At 39.0% G+C, this 22,446-nt stretch overlaps 1 protein-coding gene across 17 annotated transcripts in view; it reads right to left on the bottom strand.

The window, feature by feature from the left end:
• Positions 1-8,527: 8,527 nt before the first annotated feature.
• Positions 8,528-22,446, bottom strand: part of celf2 (cugbp, Elav-like family member 2) — a 149,791-nt gene continuing 135,872 nt past the window's right edge. For 3 of the 17 annotated variants that reach the window (XM_072453799.1, XM_072453804.1, XM_072453802.1), the window contains 5 exons: positions 21,931-22,061; positions 19,657-19,786; positions 17,364-17,543; positions 16,203-16,346; positions 8,528-14,760 (listed from right to left, as the gene is read on the bottom strand). In XM_072453799.1, coding sequence (XP_072309900.1) covers positions 14,633-14,760; positions 16,203-16,346; positions 17,364-17,543; positions 19,657-19,786; positions 21,931-22,061 — 713 coding nt within the window. In that variant the 3' untranslated portion in view covers positions 8,528-14,632. Of the gene's footprint in view, positions 14,761-16,202; positions 16,347-17,363; positions 17,544-19,656; positions 19,787-21,929; positions 22,062-22,446 lie in introns of all 17 variants that reach the window. The other 14 variants (XM_072453801.1, XM_072453806.1, XM_072453808.1 and 11 more) reach the window with 12 other exon arrangements.

Raw genomic sequence — 22,446 nt, 5'->3', positions numbered from 1 at the left:
ATTCTGTGATGTGCTCCACAAATAAGCCCTTCTCACCTTGTCCTACGATGAAGTCACACTCACAGCTATAAGGCCTACAGAGATGGGGCCCCGTTTGACCGGTATTATTTAGAAAAGGGCCCGTTTGTGGTGTCAGCAGTCAGTTAGTGCTGGAGTGAGTGTGATATGTGTTCATCAGACAGAGAGGTCCAGAGCCCAGAGGAGTCCTAAGCACACACTGTATAAAGAGGACTGGGTTTCTGCTGTGTTTATTCAGAGAGAGAGATACTGTTCAAATAAAGATAAGCTGCCCTAGTCACAGTAGCGCCACGGCCGACTTTGAGTGACTTTTTCACACTGCAGGCATTTGTTTCTTAGAATAGCCGTGCAGGCCAACATAACAGGCATTAAGTGAAGTTTATTTATATTGCACAAGTCATACGTAAAGTAATTGTGGGGTTGGTGCTTCAAAGAACTGCTTAGTAATGTAAAGAAAACACACAATATAGACCTTAATACCACCTGATAATATTAACACATTCTATTTTTTATTTTTTTTTACAATAGAATACACTTTTAAAATACAAAACAGCCATTTTTTAAAAAATATTTCTGTGGGGTATTACAAGGTCATATAGATCAAAATGTCATATATCAATTCCACTGATTTGCAGACAACATCCAGCTCTATCTGTCCACCAAAACGATAAACCTCACCACACACTCTATCCTCACAAACTGCATCTCCCAAATAAAATCCTGACTACAATCCAACTTCCTCCAACTCAACTGTGACAAAACAGAAATCATCGCCGTCGGCCCCGAAACGCTCGCCGAAGCCTACAATAACCTCACCCTTTCCATCGATGGCACCTCTGTTTCCTCCTCATCTCACCTCCGCGACCTCGGCATCATCCCTGATCACACCCTCTCCTATGAACAACACATCAAACACGTCGCCAAAAAAAAGTCTTCTATCACCTCGGGAACATCGCCCGCCTTCGCCTCTCCCTCACTCCACAGTCAGTCGAAACCCTCACCCACGCCTTTGTCACCTCCCGCCTCGACTCGCCTTTGTCACCTCCCGCCTCGACTACTGCAATAGTCTGCTCTGCGGCTCACCCTTCAAACTCCTCAGTAGCCTCCAGTACGTCCAGAACTCTGCACCCGTACATCCCCCTGTGAACACATCCCCCCAGTCCTCAGAGATCTCCACTGGCCCCCCGTCAAGAGCCTCACCAATGTTTACAAGTCCCTCCTTAAACTGCCCCCCATCTGCCTCTGTGAGCTCCTCCCTTACCACACCCCGCCTGTTCCCTCCGATCCCATGATTCAAACATACTTATCCCCCCCAAAACAAAACTTAAGACCTGGGGTGACAGAGCCTTCTCTGCTGCTCCACCCACCACTGAAAACCCATCATTAAAACTATCTTTCTCTATCTGTCTCTGGTATTTAAAGCGTCTTTGGGGATCTTGAAAAGTGCTATAGTACCGGTATTATATTCTAGTACCAGTATTATATTCTATTACCGGTACTATAGCATATTCTTTATGGTCTCCGCGTAACACGCCCTCAAAAAGGCTTAATTTCCTGTTTTTTCAAGGACAAGTCACGCCTAATGGAACTGATCTCTTGAGCTCATATTTCACTCACTAATGTGTTTTTATGATCTGATTAGAAATAATTAATACCATGTAACAAATTTACTTTCTAGCGCTCCCTACCCATTGTGTGAAAAACTCAACATTGTCTGATTTGTTTGAAACTCATGGATTATATTCTCCTCGAGACGCCATGAAAAAAGTGCATCGCAGATATTGTCTGTTTTCACAATTGGCCAGCAGGGGCACAATGAATGCCTTCACTTCCTCTTCCTCTTTTATTTTGATGGAACATTTCCTCTCGTGCCGTGACGGAGGCACAGGGAGGAGGGGAAAGACTTTAGGATTTATTCTTTAGACTTTATTCTTTAGGCTTTATTCTTTGGACTTTTATTCTTTAGACTTTATTCTTTAGACTTTATTCTTTAGACTTTATTCTTTAGGCTTTATTCTTTAGACTTTATTCTTTAGGCTTTATTCTTTAGACTTTATTCTTTAGACTTTATTCTTTAGGCTTTATTCTTTAGACTTTATTCTTTAGACTTTATTCTTTAGACTTTATTCTTTAGGCTTTATTCTTTAGACTTTATTCTTTAGACTTTATTCTTTAGGCTTTATTCTTTAGACTTTATTCTTTAGGCTTTATTCTTTAGACTTTATTCTTTAGGCTTTATTCTTTAGACTTTATTCTTTAGGCTTTATTCTTTAGACTTTATTCTTTAGACTTTATTCTTTAGGCTTTATTCTTTAGACTTTATTCTTTAGGCTTTATTCTTTAGGCTTTATTCTTTAGGCTTCATTCTTTAGACTTTATTCTTTAGACTTTATTCTTTTTGCCACAACTCGGCCCATGTAAGCCTGTTATCAAGAGTCATGTGGTCGGCCTTTGGCAGGAATTTTGGAGCCACTGTGTTACTGGACGGCATCTCTATCACATACAGGGTAGTGTGGGTCCTTGCGGGTCTATGGGCAGGAACGCGTGGGAGGAAAGGGCCTTCGCCCGCATGAGGATTGGCCATACTGGACTCAATTGGTCACTGAGTAGGATAGGCAAACATCCGACCGGTCTGTGTGGTCACTGTCGGGTGCCAGAGACTGTCGAGCATGTGCTGATTTGCTGTGAGGCTTATGATAGGGAAAGGGCCGGGTTGGCCTTGTGGTTTCGGAATAATGGGCGGGAGTTCAATCTGCGGAACGTTCTGGCGATCCAGTCACAGGGTTTGTGTCAGGCTGTGGTTGCTTACTTATGTAGCACAGGGCTGGGTAAACGTTTATAGAGGTGGGGGGTGTTGGAGACTGAGCCGAGGATGAGGAGCAAGAGGATGTTCTAACGCGCTTGGACTTCATGGGCCTAGAAACACCAAAGTGATGGAAGAAGGACTTCTAAAGGATAAAACGACAAAGACGTCCCATGACCTCATGGGCTTTGTAAAACAACAAAGACGTCCCATGATCTCATGGGCTTTGTACTTCCAAAGCACCGAACGTCAAAGAGGGCGAGGAAGGTGAAGAAGAGTCTCCCTGGAATAAAGCCGGTTGGTCTCTGACACAACAACTATTCTAGTCACAAAAACACATCATGACCTCATGGGCTTTGTAACGCCAAAGCGATGGGAGGAGTACTTTTACGGACTACGACAGAGTCTGAGGACTACGAAACGTCTGAGGAATAAAGTCTGGCGGTAATGCAACACTCGGATGCCAACCGCCATAAAACAACAACAACAACAACAACAACAAAACAAAAAAGGTATTTGCTTTCAATTTGTTTTGATGTACTTGAGCAGTCTAGTCCCTCTGCACCAATGTCACACTCACTCTAATTCAGTGATTGATTTATCCATTTGTGGCCCACTGTGTTTCTTTATTGAACGTGTCCATCAGCCGTCAAGGACTCGCGCTTTGGTAAATAAAAGGTGAATACAAATGCATGGACACATCTGTTGTAGCTTTCCAACTCTCTGACTGAAGCAATATTGTGGCAAGAAGCTAATCAAATGTGGCAATATGTTTTATAGAGTGATGTGGCGGTGTGGCACGGCCTTGTTAGAGCGGAGCGTCGCGGACATGTGACAATAAGGGGGGCACGAGTGTAGCTTTGCCCTGCTGTGAGTGTTGATTTCATGGTCTATTAAGTTGCTGATTGTGCCAGTGCTGTCGGCAACAAATCCAACACGAGTTCCACCCACGAGTGCTTGAGCAAAGTTCCAAGTGGTGACTCTCAGACAAACGCACAAAGAGGTGTAAACGAGCAAGGGAAAGTGGAGCCGCCCTCTTCACCTGGGCCAGGTCCTTCAGTGCGGCGCATTTCTCACGTAATCACCAGCCGGACAACTCTCAGATGTGCGTTTTTTGTTCTGTATTTTTATTTGTTCAGTATAATAGAGCTCGACGATCGTGAGAACAATTCAATATAAATGACAATATTCAGAAAATAACATGGCAATCCATTAAAAAAAGCTGAATGGTGTTAATATCATGAGTTGATACTCAAATTCATATTTGCTATCATTTGAAAAATTAATCTTAAAAAATTAATTATTTTATGGGTTTATTTTATGTTTTTTTTATTTGGCTGCTTATGTCATACTTTAGAGTTCACAAACCTTTAAGACTGGGATCCCCAACATAACTGTTCAACTGGCTGTTAATTAAAAAAAGTAATTTCAATTGTGTTTATTGGAGTGGCTTATTGTCTTATTTTACCTAATTTCACTAAAATATACAGTTTCCAATAAATCATATACATTTTCATAGTTTTAAAATAACATCTTCCAAGTCATTTCGTGACCCCAGCTCATGCATCATCCTGCCTTAAACAACCATTGTGACATGTACATTTTTCAATATACTGTACCTCCTATCAGTATGTATCGAGTTCTGACTCTGAAGTAATATACATCATAAGTACTTTGTGACTGACAGGTGGCAGAGCTGAACTGGAGGATCGTTGCAGTCGCCTGCATCACTGGGGCAGCTCATGTTGGTGGATAAGATGGAAAGAAGATGCTTGAATGTAAAAGAGAGTGAATATATTAAAGGATGCTGAGGTGTGGCTGAAATCCTGGAGGAGGGCAGAGGTAGTAGTACTCATGTACAGTTACCCAAGTACCCTGTTATCAAAATGGTCCTTCTGTTTGTTTTCTTTAACTAAATTATATATTTTACAGTATTACAGTACTCTTACGAGTAAAATAATAATAATGTTGACAATATTACATTATTTGTGTTTCTTGCACTGCTCCTTCAGATATGGTTTAGGTTTTCTCATTTTTGTGACATGACCTTTGAATACCAAATGTGTTTTAATCAAATCAAATCATCAAATCAATTTAAGTTTTATCCTTGAAATTTGGCTATACTGTAATGACTTTACAGCCTAAAATAGTATAATGCAATATTACGCCCAGATATTTACTCTTACTGTTACTCTTACTTGGACTCCCCAAATACTTAAAATTTGTTCTTGTAATTTCTTGGACCATTACTTTGTACTGTGAAGTATTATTTTGGAGTATTCATTAATTAATTTTCTACCTATTGTTCCCGTTAGGAACATTTTGTTTTACTGGAGAATGCAAAGGAACTCATTCTGGTCTGTAGATCTAAAGATAAAAGCTTGAGACTGTCCTGCTCATCTCTTTGTCGACACAGGGGGGCAGCATTGCACTATTCCATTGGATTCTATTACCACTTTTTCTCTGGTGACATTTTTAACTGTCACTTCTTTACCTTCCTCCAACCAATGATGGAAATGCATAAGCAGAACTTGTGAGTATATATAGTTTTCAATAACTAAAGAGAATGAGTCACTTCAGCTCTTTAAACAAATGAGGAAGAATTGATGGAGGAATGTAAAAATACAAAAACAGACGAACAGACAAGCCTTTGATCAGCTATAATTTAATTACGAGCCCTGATTTGGGATTCCAGTCCCCTCTCATCACACCACATTGGGAAATGTGCTTTCTACCTAGTGACAGTTCCCAGATATTCGAGTTTATTAACTTCAATACAGGTATATTTAGAACAATAGGCTTTATTTTACTTCTTCTGTCAATTTTGTTTGTCAATGAATACTTTCATTGGCAGCAGCTGCCCTGTATTAGAGATTGTCTATCTTAATTAAAAGGCCTGTTTAGTGTAAATTAATCCAATTTACATTTTTCATCCACTTATTTTTTTAATGCTCAATTCCCCATCCAACCATAATGTTCAGTGAATACAAAGTGCCACTATATACAACATTATGTAACTACAAGTTGACTTCTTGATATCTATCTACAGTTTTATACAGAAATGTTATGTAAATTGGCTGCGTAATCAGCCACGATGAGTCTCCTATACTTTAGTCAAATTACAATAAACTAAATATTTAAAAAAAAAAATTATTCACATTTATTTTGAGGTGATACAGGCCAATATTGTGAGTGCATTCGACGTTACCCGAATTTGTTTATTTTATTGCCAATTATCTAATTAAAAAAACATTGTTCAAAGATGAAGGAATGTAATTGAGAATAATCCAATAATCATGACAAAATAATATTAATTCATTAATAATAAAGCTTCCATTGCATGACTTTGTTAGTGACCCAATTGGGTCATAACCTTTTATTTAGTTCATTTTATTGTATTTCTGTTTCTGTAATTTCTTTGTGATTTGAATGCATTTTTCCTGCTGTGTGAAGCACTTTGAATTGCCTTGTGTATGAAATGTGCTCTACAAATAAACTTGCCTTGCCTTCCCTTGCCATCATTCATTTTATATTTAGCTTCAAATTTACTAATTGTGCTTGTGAGATTCCATTGTATGATATCAAAAACAAAATGGCCACCCGTAGACACCCCGGACACACCTCGCACTGCACTCTCTGGCTCTGATCAGAATATTCTTTATTCTCCAGAGAGTTTGTGGAGCTCAGCCTCGACAGGAAGGAGCTTGTGTGTTTCCATCAGGGAGGCACAGGACGGAGGAAGAACTCAGTTACCCTGCAGTGGTTTTGGTATGAATAAATTATGTGTGTAAGACTGATTAATAATAAACTCTAACTGTCCTCTCATCATTGTCTTTGTTTATATTTCTATTAAACCTCCATCTGACACACAGAAAATGTGTTATTTTTAAATTAATGTGTCAAAGGTCTGATTGGAACCCAAACGATTTCTTTTGTCCACAATATTTCAACATTCAAGAATATATGTATTTATCTCTAATGTTTATGTTTTTACGTATGTTATTTTTAATTAAATTTAATTATTATTATTATTATTTTTTTAAAAACATATCACAACTAAATTAAGTGCTTGGATTTAATTAATTTATGTGGGAGCCTTTTTTTTAAAAAATGTTTGATAAACTCCTATTGTCTATTGATCTGTTGTTTGCTGTATATTGATTGTTTCTGTGCATCATTGAGCTTTCTCGGAGTTTTCTTAATCTCCAATAAGCTTTGGAAATTTCAACGCTAACACCAGCTTAATTGGCTTTTCACATTCTTTTAACATCACTAATCAGTCCTGTTTAACTCTGTTTTTTGAAGGAATACAACTTCTTCACAGGCTTTAAATCCTTGTATCAAACTTCACTATAACCAGCCTTTGAAAAATGTCTGAATAAAAAAAAAAAAGAAAAGGAAAAATTGGTCAAATTGAACCGAGTGTGTTGCTTGCGCTGGTGTCGACCTTTAAGCCTCCACTTCTTTATTTAGTATATACGTACACGGTCTGGCTGCAGGTCTTACCTTGAGTCCGATGGACGTGAGATGCAGCCGGGGGTGAGTGCAAAGTTAAAACACACCAAATCTTCACTTCCTGGCTGCTTTCACATCATAGCTTTACTTTACGAGGGAAAATAAAAGTCAACCAAAAATAAAGGAGAAGAAAAGGCCTTGTGGAAAACAAAATTGTGAACTGCAGATTTTTTCTCGAACCAAGGGCAAATAATAAAGGTGCAATATCATCTAGCCATAGATCCGCAGATCAGGACCAGTGTATTGTATGCTCCATTCAATCTCGCAATCAATATTTAATAACAGGCCCGGTGGACCGGTGCAGTAATGAAAGAAGAGATGCTTAAATGTGTGGAAGATGCCCTTTACTGCTGTGGAGAATACAAGAAAAGATACCAGATTTGTGGTCTAATTTATCATATTTGGAACTTTATTATTATACTTTGTTCTTAAACTTTCAATGTTTGGTTTGATATGCATATGGGTTCATTAAAACATAAACACTGAATCATAGCAGCATCATTCCATTGAATTACAACATTTGGCATTCAATTGTGTAAAAGTTGAATTATATTGATAACGTTCTAAAGGAAAAATTATATATTATATTATGTTTTTATTCCAATTTCCTCAGTGTCCCAACTTTTAAAATCAGTTTTTTTAAATATTGTTTTCATAATAACAGACAACACATAAATAACCTCAGATTGCACCCAGATCCAGTGAGAATGAAGATGTTCACGTGAGACCTGCCGCATAAAGATATCTCTACGCTGCAACTCTCTTTACCATCAGTGAATGCAGAGTGAACTTGACCTTTGACTTCTCTTTCCTCTTTCTCTACCGGAGATGCAGTTGTAATGGCGTGACAGGAGTGGGTTGGACACAGAGAGGACACACAGTGGACACAACGCACCCAGAACAGTGGACAGCGGACTCCCCCCCATGTTTATTTTCAGAACCACTGTCACACCAATTTGGGCTCCACAGTAATATACATACAAGCATTCATCTTGATGCATATTCACCATGTGTGATGACGACAGCGTGATTTGTCCCTGCAAATGACTTCAAAACCAAGATATACAACATGAACATATATTGTACAGTGGGGAAACGATGCGAAAGATAACGAGAGAATGGAGGAGAGGCAGGGGTCATGGCACAGTACAACATCAGACTAGAACATAACAGCACACACAGAGAGACAGGTATTAGGAAAAATGGTTTAATATAGGAGACAGAAGCAAAAAACTGCATCACACAAGAACATACGTTTACAAAAATAATTCTGACTGCTTTAGCTACACAGTTAATTCACAGAGAAGGACAGAGAAACTGGAAAATCTAACTATCTAAAATCAAATTAGTAGGTTTCTTTATTAAACTAATACATTAATCCACTGAAGGAGACTATTTCTAACCCTTCTTTTTCTAAGAATTGTCTTATCATGTAGACATCACAATACAGAAAGTCCAAATGAAGCTTATAGTGCTCTGGTATAGACAAACTCCCTAGAACTATAAAGAAAAATGAGAGATTCGACACTCACTTCTTACCCTCTGCTTTTTCAGAAAATAAAGAATAAAACGAAAGAACGGAAAAAAAAATAATCAAAAGAAAGAACAGAACACACAAGTGAGGAAAAAGACGTGAAAGAACTCAAGCCAAAGATCATCTAGAAAATCGTAAATATCAAAAGCCAACGTTCTTGAGGCCAGCTATAGAGAAATCAGAACACCAAGTCAGGGTCTGGCCACATCATCAGAGAGGCCAAAAGAGCATTTTTTTCTACATTTTTTGTTGTATCCTTTAATCTCCAGTATAAAAAAATCCACTGGTACAAAATGCATAAGTACAATCAGTTGTAGAAATAGGAAAGCCTGCATTTTTTGTACTGTAGTATCCCATCCAGTGACAGATTTCCGAAGTTGTCAAACAAACATACATCATACGCTTACAGGATCCACTTAAAATGCATTGACTTTGGCTTCTCTCAAGACAGTTACTATACTGAAAACCTCTTTATCAATAATACAAATCAAACAACAAAGAAATTAGATCATTTCAATAGACGACAAGCTCATTTTACAACACAAAATGAAAAACAAAACACACACGATTTTTCTTCAAAAAGCTTTTGACATAAGCCACAATGCAAAGAAATCAACAACAAATCCTTTTTTTTTTTGTTTTTTTTTGTTCCTTTTCTTTGTTTGATAAATAGCACTTGAGATAATTAAGAAATCAGAAAAAAACAGAGAAGTGAACAGTGACCAAGATAGAAAGTTACAACAAGCATAAGCAGCGAAAGCCCCTGACGCGAGCCGCTCCACAGAACTCGCCGCCACCCTCTTGTGCTTTAACGCTTAAACGAAAAAACAAACAAACATGCTTTGACACACTAACGACACTGCCGTGCAGCGAAGGTTTGGCAATTTTGACGAAATATTCTGGGTTTTGACCGCGTACAAAATAGTGCTTGATACCTTTCCGAGACTGACGACGACCGCGTGTTACAGGTTGTGCAAGAGTTGACGCAAAATGTGCAATTGAGTCGATTTGCAGCGGCTTTACATTGTTCCGAAACCTGCACGTGCTGGTCTAGCAAAAATGGTCCCTTAACATTAACAGGACTGCTCATGCTATATACTGCATCTAAGAAGAGAACATAAGGAAAAAACGGCTGAAGTCTCTCTATTCCTCTAAGTTTGTGTTTGGTGTCTGAGTAGTTGATGAAAACGCCTTCATCTTCTTGCCTCTTGTTGTTTTGCTTGCCCGTGACCCTTCCAACTCCTGACCAACAACGCTTTATTTCCCCTGTCGCTATTCCAATAAGACAACCCCCTCCACATATCCCTGCTTCTAATAACCCCGGTTAGCCTGAGAGACAGCTAGTGGGCAGCCTTCAAAACTCGGAGCGTACATTTTCGACTCACAAAATGGCGGACAAAGTGAGAAGTAAACAGTATTACAAAAGGTGACCCTGGACTTGGCAAGAATTTGACAAAATAGTCTTCTAAAACAACGGTGCGACGCTCTCCCCTGTTTAAGGCGACTGGTGAGACTTTGTGTAGAAAATAATGCTGCCATCTATTTTTTTTTGTAATCCTTTTTTTGTGTTTTTTTGTGTTTTTTTCTTCTTCTGCAGACTATTAACTATAGGCTCTCAGGGAGTGGGGGAAAAACAATAAACGTTGACAACACTGTGCCATGTAAACGACTTGACCGTGAGAATGTCGGTAACAGTAACACGCTTTGGCATCTAAAACATTTTGGCCCACAAGACTTTATGATTAGGAAAGAAAAGTCCTGAATCTGTATAACAACTACGAACTCGCATCCCAGAAAAAGATGTGCTTTTTTTCCTCCGAAGAGAAAAGGCTAGTTTGTGAATGTCTTGCTCTGTGCTTACATCATAAAAAGCCAAGCAATGATACATGAAAATAATGATCTCTGAACTGCACAAAATGTTAAGAGGAGTTGGAGAAATAAGGCTTTGTGTATGACTACCGACTCCTTTTAGAAGTGAAAAGGAGGAGACTGCGTGGCTAAGGAAACGATCAAAACAATATATTGACGTGTATGTCTGAGATGCTGATAGAAGTAGCCAGGAGTGCAAAGATTTGTGTGGTAAGGCTTTTGATAAAGAAAACATCAGACATTTGGTGTGGGACCTAGAGTGATTTAGTGGACGGAGCCGTGGAGACAGCGAAACTCAGGGGCTTTCGTGCAACAAATAAGTAAAATGTGAGGTCTTCACAGAGAGAGTGTTTGCGTGTGTGTCCAACTGTGTATAGATATATATATATACTGTATATATGTGACACATGGGCACTTCTTTACATTTTTACAAAGAAAAAAAGCAAACATGACATTTTCAGGCAACAAGACCACAGAATAGCAAGTTAACAAACTCTTTTTAAATCTATACTTTAAATATGAGGGATCCATACAAAACACTTATAATAAAATACCAATGTTATCAAATAATTTTCACAAGAAATACACTGACGCGGCTAGGCAGGAAGTACCTTCAGAATTTTGGCACTAAACTCCACAGATCTTGTCTTTTTTATTTCTTTATAAGACATTTTGCTGAACAACAAAAACACATTTAATATTGTTTCCCACGAGAGAAATGAAACTCATAATGACATTGATGCTTCACAAGCTGACATTGTAAATATAGATATATATATATATATATAGATATATTTATATTTATATATATTTTTAAGAATTTTATAGAGCTAATTAACTGACAACATTTTTTTTTTAGCAAATAGGGACCCCTTAAAAAGAATCAAAGAAAAACAAACTATTGTAATATGAAAGGCTTTGTCTATTCTTCAAGTAAACAGATTTTTTAGTCTTTGAAAAAACATGAGACATTTAAGACTTGGGATGGAACCACAACTAAACTCACGAGAAGCACCGACATTAACATGGGTTACAGGTATCGTCATAATTGTTTTTTCCTCTATACATTTTAACAGTAGAAAATATAGGTCATTTTCTTCATGTGCATTTAAACCATGGATTGTCTATCTGTGAGTCAGTTCAGCAAAAGGTGACACAAGTAGGTAGCATTTCTCCCCCACCAAACAGGGCAAATGTCTTTTTTGTCATTTTTTATTTAACCTTTGTAACTACTCTAGAAAAAGTGGTTCTTATATATAGACTTTGAATGAGAAACAGAGCCACTTGAAAATGGCCTTATCAAAAAACTTTACACTGCCTGAAAAATGTAAAAACCATTAGAGAGATAGAGCGCTCTGAGAGAGAGTCTAGAATCAATCAGTTTTTTATTCAAAACTGTGGAAGTAGTCTTAATACTTAAAGAAAGTGGCGCAGTCAGCTTCTGGCCCTGTGCACTGCGTTTCTCATCTGCAGCAGAATCAGAGCCGCGCGCCAATTCCTGTAGTGAGTGTTCAAGTTTATTTTAAATGAAGTAGAGAAAATAGGCAAACACAAAATGCAGAAAATAAAGACATTGAAATGGAAAAACGTTGCCACAGGGTTTTCATTAAAAAAGAAAAATCAGTCTTCATATGAATGCAGCTTTATAATAGATTTTTTTTTTTTTCACATTGATCCCTATTCACCCCCCCCCCCCCCCCCCCCCCAAATTCCTGAAGCCTCTTCCAAAACATGAGGTCACATCCAACAAAACATAAGAAGAAAATAAAAATTCAAACATAAGTAGGCGTTGTGCCATGACTTTAAAACTTAAAGATGATTCCTCTCTTGTCGATATGAGAGCAGAAGTGTCTGTAGGCTTTGAAACTACTCTGATCCCTATCCATGACCTGGATGAAAACCTCACGGACCAAAAAAACAAATGAAAAAAGTCCATAAATGTTTAAAAGTTCAGTCAGTAGGCGGTGGCAGAGGAGTAGAACCAGGGTATGGTCAGGTGAGAATGGGAGGACACCTTTTTGGGTAGGGGAGTTTTTTGTTTAGATTTTTTTTGTGTGTTTTGTGTGTTTTTTATTGGACGCCACGAAGACATGCTAGGCAAACGATGAGCTAACAGGCATGGAGATGGGTGTTTCTAAAAGGGGGAAAGAAAAAACAGGGAAAAGGAGAGAGTTACACACAGAGAGCCAAAGCACCACACCACTACAGCATTTGATAAATTAAGAAAAACAACAACAACATTAACACCAACAAACAACAATGCAAACTGTTAAATATAGCAACACTACAGACTCATTTCATTGGCAATTTTTAAGCACAAATGTTGCATTTTTTGCGATATAGTGATACTTATCTAGGATTATATTATAGTATTAAGCAACGACACATTCAGTCATTCACACAAACAAACATACACAAACATACACAAACACACCATAGTGCGCCCAAAGTCTGATCCATCGCATCCTAGATGGATAACATGTTTGGGAATAAATACTGATATAGTTTTAGGAGGGACCTTTCAAAAAAAAAAAATCCTTTTAAGGGTGAGGGCACGGACAAACAACACTCAAAACAAAAATGGGAAGAAAAAAAAAATCAGATTAAAATGTGAAGGACAGGTGGACGAGCGAGGCTCTCTCCAGACAGGGAGAGAGAGAACGTACAGATGGACACGGACAATGAACGTGAAGAAGTGAGTGAGGCGTGCGCTTTTCTATGACAGCGGAGTGTTGTGTCGGACTGCACTGAAAAAAACATGAAAACATCGGAGAACCCGACTCCACGAGGGTCTAGTTTATCAACGCTGTATTTTTTTTATAGGAGTTCAATAACTTAACAATAGGCAATAAATAAAATCCATTTTATCTGAGGCAGTAAAAATGCTGTATAAAAATAGAACTGCTTTTTTTACAAATACAATTTACAGGCCTGTGGCTTTCTGTACTTGTATTTTTTTTTAACTTTCAACAAACATCAAGTATTTTCAGTTATCCCCTAAACCCATAATACTCTCATTGGGTTATTACTGTCGTATAGACTTCTTCAAATTATGGAGTTTTCTTTTGTAAATGTTGTGCATGCGTCCTTTCAACTAAGACCAATGTGATCTGACCCAGAAAATAGTATAGTATTTTTTCATAATTTGACAAATAGAAAAGTATTTATTTTCCTATCAAATAAATATGACATACTGAAGCTGGAGTGTGTTTTTCTTCTTGTGGTGGAGCGTAACTGGTGCCATTAACTAAACTGTGTAGAGGCCTCTATGATTTGCAGCCTTTGCCCCCGGGTTGCCAGCAGGCATGGAGGAATTTCAGAAAAGCAGCGGTGGCCTGCAACCAACACGCGGAGGTCAAAGGTCAGGTGTGCATATTGGCATGAGCATCATAAAGTACTATATGGATGAACCAGGCCTAGGCCCAAGGTTCACAGCAAGAGAGAGAAAACATAAGATAATCATCATGGCTCCTTTGTCTTCTGCAGTTGGCAAAATAAATACTTTATCAAAAAGAAAACATTAAATAATTATTAAATTAAAAATAAGCTACCAATGATAGCTACTTCTATAGTAAAAGTGAGAAAAAATTGCACAAAGTAATGACGATAATGGAAGCGTTCATGTGTGTCAAAAATAAAGTGTAATAAATTATATTTGAAAGTAAACAATAAAAAAATCTTCCAAAAATCAAGTATATCAAAAGTAGGAGTGTGTGAGTCTCCCTCCTTCAGGATGTTGTAAGTCGTCTCCCCTCCCTCCCACGGCCCACCCCCCAGTCCCTGTGCAGAGGTCGTGGCTCGGTTTGCTGTTTTTGTTCTTTTTTTTGTTGTAGTTTAGGGGGGACTTACCCTAGCAGTGCTAACAGGGGAGCAGATACACCCTAGTTCTAAGATCAATACGGTTTGCTGTCATTCTTGGAGCGCTTTAGCTGCACTTTCAGCCTCTTCATGCCGATCTGGAAGCCATTCATGGCCTGAATGGCTGCCTGTGCCGACACAGGATTGTCGTAGCTGACGAAGCCTGTAGAAACACAGAACATAAACAGTTACAATACACATTTGAGGAACTAGTGTGAGGGAAATAAAACAGTGATATATGTGTGGTTTACAGTACAGTTTCTCTTCATTCAAGAGACTCAGCAGCAGTCACTATGGCTCATTCACCTCTTTTACAAAATGTTGTCTGGTTTTTAGTCTTCAACCATTTGACACCTTGCGTTTGGACTGACTGAAAAGGATTACCTATTGCTTTTCTTTTTAAAGGCTATTCTGGCCCGCAGGCTGTATTGGGCCGGACAGTGTAGCGTGAAATGGGGAGAGAGAGAAGGACATACAGGAAATTGAACTCGCGACCCTGCAGCCGGCAGCACATGGAGCTTGGCATGCATACTATCCACTCGGCCTCAGAACCGCACTATCTTTTACTTTCCACATATGTCCCTCTTATTGCTTGTTTTTGTTGAACTATTTATTGAGTTTAATATAAAATAGCTCCATCAATGGGTCACCTTGTCCTGCAGTTAGCTATACAATGAAGCCAAGAATGTACATCAATTCTGTACATCAAGTCAATTCAGACAGTTCATCCACATTGTTTAACTAAAACGTTTCAAACCTTTCAGAAGACATTTTCTTTCTTTCTTTTCACACTATTAAGCAAATCTATACCAGCACCAGCAGGTGTCTTCAAACTGAGCAAATCAATAGTTGTTGGTAACGCCTTTATTATATCAAAAGGTAAATAGTCCCCTTGCTTTGGCGATACTCGAATAGGAATGACATTGTACTTGGACACTGAGGGTCAGTGAATCCTGGTCAGAATAATCTTTTGACAGTTACAGGTTTTAATACCCAGCATGCCATGTTCTTCACAAAGCTGACACGAGTTAAAACCTGAAACCAACAGTCTAATCTGTGAAAGCAGTAATGCTTATGCTTAACCATAAGACTGGGGCCTAAAGAAGGCCCAAGAGCGCCTTCTTGAGGGCCTCACAATCACATTATATATGAGATTAGGGCCCAAGGCTGAAAAGGTTAGGAAACCTTGGTGAAGTGGATAAACCTCTTTGAGCCTAGAGTTACACATTCTGGTACTTTGAAATTGTCCCTATGCTGTCACTCTAGTTATAATATTCTTTATCAACATTGGTTTTATAAATTATAAAAGTATTTTTTATTTTTTTTTATTTAAAAAAAGACTTCCTAGGATCAGTTTGTGATGCATCATGTGTATCATTATAAACCACTGCACTGCAAACCGCGGCTTTTTTACTTCATTAAATCTGGCTCCATTCGGATGATGGATGAATACGTTTGTAGTGAGTGCTCAGGTACAGCGGTGGTAACCAGATAGATGGTGGTTTGATCCCAGCTCTGAGTAGTTCATACTGACTTTTGCCATTGTGAATGCAGTATGCAGGAGAGTGATTGGCTACTAAAGTAGCGTATTAGTAGTAGTCTTACCAAAGCACTTGCTAAGGTTTGTCTGTTTGTCAATAAAGACTTTGGCAGACACCACATTTCCGAAAGGCATAAACATCTGCAGAATGTCCTGGTCTCCGAACTCCTGCGGCAGGTGGTAGATGAACAAGTTAGCGCCTTCAGGACCTGCCAGAAGACACAAACATAGGTATTGTAAATTACAGTGGATTTCACAGTGGAAGTCTCAATAGCTGTGTAGCATTCTGCTTATGACCCACTGCTGCACCGTTGTCATAGAGACGCAACAAAAGTATGACAATGTTACCCGACCTTGAGTTTTGTATTGCCTTTTAAATAACATTTTGTTATTGTATTGAGCATTAAACAACATTGTGAGCTTTGAGTGATGATGGTGTGTCCATGTGCTGTTCTTTTGCTGTTCATTCATTGTGCACTTCACATGCCGTGTTTCTCATAAGAGGGGTCAGAGGTGAGCTCCTAACCTTCTGCTTCACATTTTAATATCTCCATAAGGTTACATCTCTTAGAGCCTATTATTCCCTCTGTGATAACGAAGGCAAAGTGGGATTTGTGAGTGGGTTTTTGTCACCCGGTGTTTGTGAATGACGGCGTGAAAGCTTTAAATAAAAAGGACAGCGTCTTTGCAGTTATCTTTTCCATGAGGCAATAATGGGCAGTGTGTGGCTGTGTTTGTTCCAGCACATATTTCACCATTGGTTTGTATTTTGGGCTGTCAGTAGAGACTTCTCCTACAATTCCACTTAAAACAGTACATTCAGACAGCACGTGCCAATAATTCCCTTTTTAAAAGCTAGTCAACAGGGCAAACTATGAAACCACTTTTTACCACTTGAAATGTTAGAAATAATAATTAATTGGGATTAGTACAACATATAAGTGCATTGTGAGAGTCTGGTGTTAAACAATTAGTGGGAGTATCAATTTGAGTTAGCAATTAGTGTCTAAGGCTAAATAGCAAATATTGTATTATATGTTGGATGCAAATTTCAAGTAGATACAAAACAAACAAGATACAGAACAAAAAATAAATACTTTCTGTCTACCTGTGATTCCATTGACTCATCATTACATCCCTTAATATTATGGTTGTAGCATTTCAGTAACGAGAGCTGTCAGTCATTTATTGTTCCTCTTAACACTACACGTCACAGAGCTACTCACCCTCCTTCTGACTGCCGGCGGCCCCTTGTTGCTGCAGCAGTGATTGGCTATAGAGGGTGGGCAGTGCAGCAGCGGCATACTGCTGTATCCCTGAGTAGGCCTGCGTCAGAGCATCCATGGTGCCCGCTGTGCCGTTGGTGAGCCCTGCACCGCCCAGACCTCCATTTAGAGCCGCCATACCTGAGAGCATTTGAGCAACTTTACATAAAACCCAACAATAAAGAAAAAAGAGTGCACTTACTGATTAACGCTTCCACTTAAGGTTCTGTTATTACAGCCACAATGACACATTCACTTACATTTAGAGATACATGCGCATACATTACATTACATACAATGTAATCATGTGAGTGTAGTTGATGACAGCCAGAGCTGCACATAAAAAGTCACAGAGAAACAACAGCATAAAGACAAAAACAGAACTCTTGAGAGTAGATGTATTGAAAAATGTATAATATCGCAATCGAGACGGAAACGTATAGTGTCGTCTTCCAAAAAAGGGCATAAAAGGATTTTTCTGCATGTTTGTGGTTAATTTCATGGTTTATTTAGGTACACTTGAACCTGAACAAAGACATTTACAGATACATTTTAGAGCATTATTGATGCTTTAAACTTCTACTATAGAGCCAAGAATACATTTTTGATGTGTATCAAACCACTTTAGAATATTTAAACTAGCAAGTCATTATGTGCACCCTTCCAGCCAGTGACATTTCATTTTAGTGTTTGAAGGCCAGCATGTCTTTATGTTGGTGGGGGGTGTTTTTATTTTAAAAGCCAGGGAACACAAGAGGAACACTCATTAGTCGCTTGTAACTGCTTCATTTGGCCACGCAGGGCAACTTGTCACAGACTGGCTCAGCCTCTCTGTCTCCTCACCATCAGACACACTAAAATAAATGATCACCTCAGCGGTCCGGATTATAGGTCACTCACTTATTCAGGAATAATTGCACTGGTGACCTTTGCAATTCAATTAAAGCCTAGATGTGTTTAAATGAGGCGGCTTGATGGGAGGGGGGCAAGCAGAGGAGAAAAGGGTTATCCGCGAACAAAATGGGATGTAAAGTGAAAGTGATCCATCCCCTTTAAAAGAAATGGGGGTGCCTACATGTGTGTGCGGTGTACCTGTGTAGATCTATGATTTACACAGCGGATACAGCCACTGGTGCCATGGAGCGCTAAAGGTCAGAGGAGAATAATGTGGTGGAAGCGGCCGCTAGCACAGGATCTGTGCTGTCATAACAGGCTTGATTAAGATCCTGGCCTTGTCTCCCCAGAGGTCAAAGGCAGGACAGAACATACAGTCATAATAGCAGACCACACAAGCGCGCAGCTATACTTTGTCCAATACAGTGTGGATAGGAACATGTAGCGGCTCCACAGGTCATTGTGAAAACATGGAGTCGTTTTTATACTCCATTGATTCTGTAGCAACTGCCCCAAGCAGTAACACTGGTGCTCTTGAAAAGGGGGGAAATGTTATTAGCAAAAATGCATGTGTTAATGCAGCAACAATCTAATGCCAGATGGTGCTTGATAGCAGAGTAGTTAGCCCTGCAGTTTTTCTACTTTTGTGTCTTGTGTTTCTTTCACCTTTCCAAGACATTGCCTTGGCTCAGCTACCAACGGACCATTGTCCAGGGCGTGTGAGGCTGGTATAGGCTCACCCATGACCGTGTGAAAGAAGATACAATTGGAAAGATATTTTACAACCCAAATCGTGTTTGTTCTCTGTAAATATATTCTGCGTTTGGTCAATGAGCTAGCTGCAAACTGTTTAAGGATAATTTCAGACAAATAATAAAAAACATACAAATAGCAAAGAAACAGCAGTAGTACAAACAGATGATCAGCACGCAGCCAGGAAGCAAGTGGAGAAATGAGGAAATGGAGATGGATGAGAGCACCATGGCCTGATGGGATATGTCAGAGAGACAGAGGACCAATCAGAGACGTGCAAGCAGAGGTTAGAGTTAGAGGGTTTATTTGTATGTTTTTATCTGTTTATATAGTGATTTTAATGCATATTTTCTTGTTCTGTAAAGCACAATGTCTTACTGTACAATTAATGCTCAACAAATAATTAATTGGTCTCTACAAAGAAATAGTTTGTTCAAAGTTGAGTTGGTATTTCGTGTCTATTTCAACATTTGTTGTTTTGTCACATGTCAACTTAAACCCTTGAACATTTGTTTTAAACACACACACAGTCACTTCACCAGGCTCTGATATGAACGCTTAATGTGGTGTGGAGGATGTGGATGGGATGGAGATGGTGAATACTCACTATTAACACTACCTGCTAGTGCATTAATGTTGTTGAGGCCCACAGTGGCTCCTGCCAGGCCCTGCAGGGTGCCCAGAGAGGTCAGAGAGTTCATGGCACCGGCGTTGGCGTTAGCTGTGGTACCTGCTGCAGGAGGAACAGGACGAGGGGAGGAGAGGACAGAGGACAGAGAACAAAGTGTTATACTGTATAAACGCAAAGGCACATACACACATCCATAAGTTGAATGCATTTTAAATACATAAGTATTGTTCAGTTAGATTATTCCTATCTCGCTCACCACATTGCTTATATTCCATATTGGATGCCCTGCACAATGTATGATTTATATTGTACATGCCATGTTACAGCTTTTGATTATAAATACAATTGATAATCCAGATTTGTGAATGAAACAAGAGTACACTTGCTACACCTGCTTGTAAAGCCGTATGGTTGCATTAGCTTCGCTGTTAAGTCAGGGAGGATGTATACAGATTACACTCTTCAAAATGGAAAACAGCTTTCTCAGATGATGTTCAAATCCAGGACATGAGGAGCTCACCTGCATTGAAAGTTTCTCTACTACAGTGTGTGCAGCCTTGGCCTTTATGGTCGCAGTCTGTGCACACATTTCTTTTTACAATACATTTTATAAGTCTTACTGGTATTTTACGATTAAGATTTTCAGTAAGTCTCCATCCTATTTAAAGGTTTATGTAGTGCTGTATTGATGATTTCATTGAACACTGAACATAAATACCAAACATACCATCTCAATAACACAGAAATTCAATACAAAACTTTTGTTATACCACCAACAAAAATTAAAACACATTGGATTGCTCCATTGAAGGCGAGCATGTAATCACATGAAACACTGCAAGCCAAAGAAATACAGACTGGGTCCAAACCCTGTTTTGTTTTACCTGTCACAGCTGCAACACAACTCACAGCCAAAATACAAATGCACTGTGTACAGCGACATAGAAGAATGATGAAGAGTATGGTGCAAATAAGTCACCAAAATATAACATTACATCTATTGATTTACCCTTTATCTCATCAAAGCGTTGCCAGCAAAACAGGAGTGCTGCCAGATGTATGAAGAAACGCGTGAAAATAGAGCATTTTGACAAATGGCAGAAAAAAAGAAAGAAAAGAAAATGAAGATAGCTGCCTGTCTCCATGCAAAAGTGACTATATTTGTCAAACTGCTGTCGTGTTCGCTGTTTCATTAACACATGCAGTATGGAGCCATTTATTTACAAAAGCCGTTGATTTCAAGTTTCTGCTCAAGGACATTCAGACAAAAAATAAAGGCTGGAATACAATTCATGTGTGGATAAATACATAAAATATAGATGTAAAAATAAATAAATATGCTTGAGACAAAACAAGGGAAAGGCTGATCTATGGCTTGTCAGTTCAGTGGCCATAACTGGGAATGTTTAAGCTCTTCATATTTGTACTCTCATGAGAAAACACACACAATAGAAGTAAAAGAAGAAACCAGTAAAAGGATGGGGAAAAAAATAAATCTTAATTTTTGATTTTGAAGTATTTACCACAGTCCCCAAGAACAACACATTCACATCCTGTTTACCACGTAAGCATTGTCACCCTAATGTCCACGGTGGAGTTCCTAAGGCATAGTATAGTAAATGTAAACTGTGGATTATTTGTTATTTGTTATGTTGTGCTGTATAATAAATAAGGGCGTGTCATAGTATAGCCTACAACCTTTAGTGTGTGTTTTGTTGTGTGATACAAAGTAAAATATACTATACTTTCAAGAATATACAGTTTTTGTAGTATTGTGATGTGGAATATTTTTCTCCTGTTAAAATCTTGGGCCAGAGTTGCTATAATATGCCTTAGAAAAAGTTGTTGAGGTGTAAGCAATATAAAGAATACAGCACTGGGCCAGACACAGTGCACTTCACAGTCACATGCAGATTCGAGCGCACACACAGACACACACACGTAAGCACACGACAATATATGACCACGACATGACTGGTTCAAGGATAAGGAAGTGACGAACGACGCTATGACGACTCCACACGTTCAAATGAGTAGTCCATTGAGGGGACAAAGTGGAGATTTACACAAAACGTGCGACTTCTCTTTAAAGATTTCAACGATGGATGTGACTATGAACATGGTTTGTGGTGACAGCAACGAGGATGCGCCAGATCCGGTAAGACAAGGATGAAAATGTAGGAGAGCGGAGGTGAGGCAGGCCTTGCCCTGGCGTCAAGCCCCGACCCAAGAAGCTGCGGCTGCGTTACCTGGGCTGGCCAACGCTCCCAGGGACGCCGCGCTGGAGGACAGGGGGTTTGCGGTGGAAGGGCTTGAGTTTTGAGCTGCTGCTGCTGCCGCCGCTAAAGTGGCCAGATTCTGCAACTGCAGAGCACTCATACCTGGAGAAAGGAGCCAGAGAGGTGTGTCAATCCTGTGGAGCCGGGCTCAGGGCTGTGGATTGGCCAAACGTGACAACAGGAGACAACTGAACCGTCTGCAAACCAAACCAGTGTGTTCCGTTGTAAATGACAATAAATTTCCTCCTATTTCAAACAGCTACAGTGATAACTATGAGATGTGCTGCCAAATAGCACAGGGGCTGATTTCACTAAGTCCCAATGCACCTAAACCAGCCAAAACATATGTTAAAGTGTAGGGATGATAGGTTCTCCCTTTCATGACTTATAATATAAAATATATATTATATATGATATATATATAGATATAGATATATATATATCAAAAAAACATTTGCTGAAACTGACTCTATGTGCCAATATTAAA

Source organism: Eucyclogobius newberryi, unplaced genomic scaffold (genome assembly GCF_026437365.1).
Source record: "Eucyclogobius newberryi isolate DKJ021-1_F unplaced genomic scaffold, fEucNew1.0.hap1 SCAF_2, whole genome shotgun sequence".
Classification (NCBI taxonomy): domain Eukaryota; kingdom Metazoa; phylum Chordata; class Actinopteri; order Gobiiformes; family Gobiidae; genus Eucyclogobius; species Eucyclogobius newberryi.
Note: the sequence above shows the minus strand (reverse complement) of the source record. Positions and strands in the feature narration are given on the sequence as shown.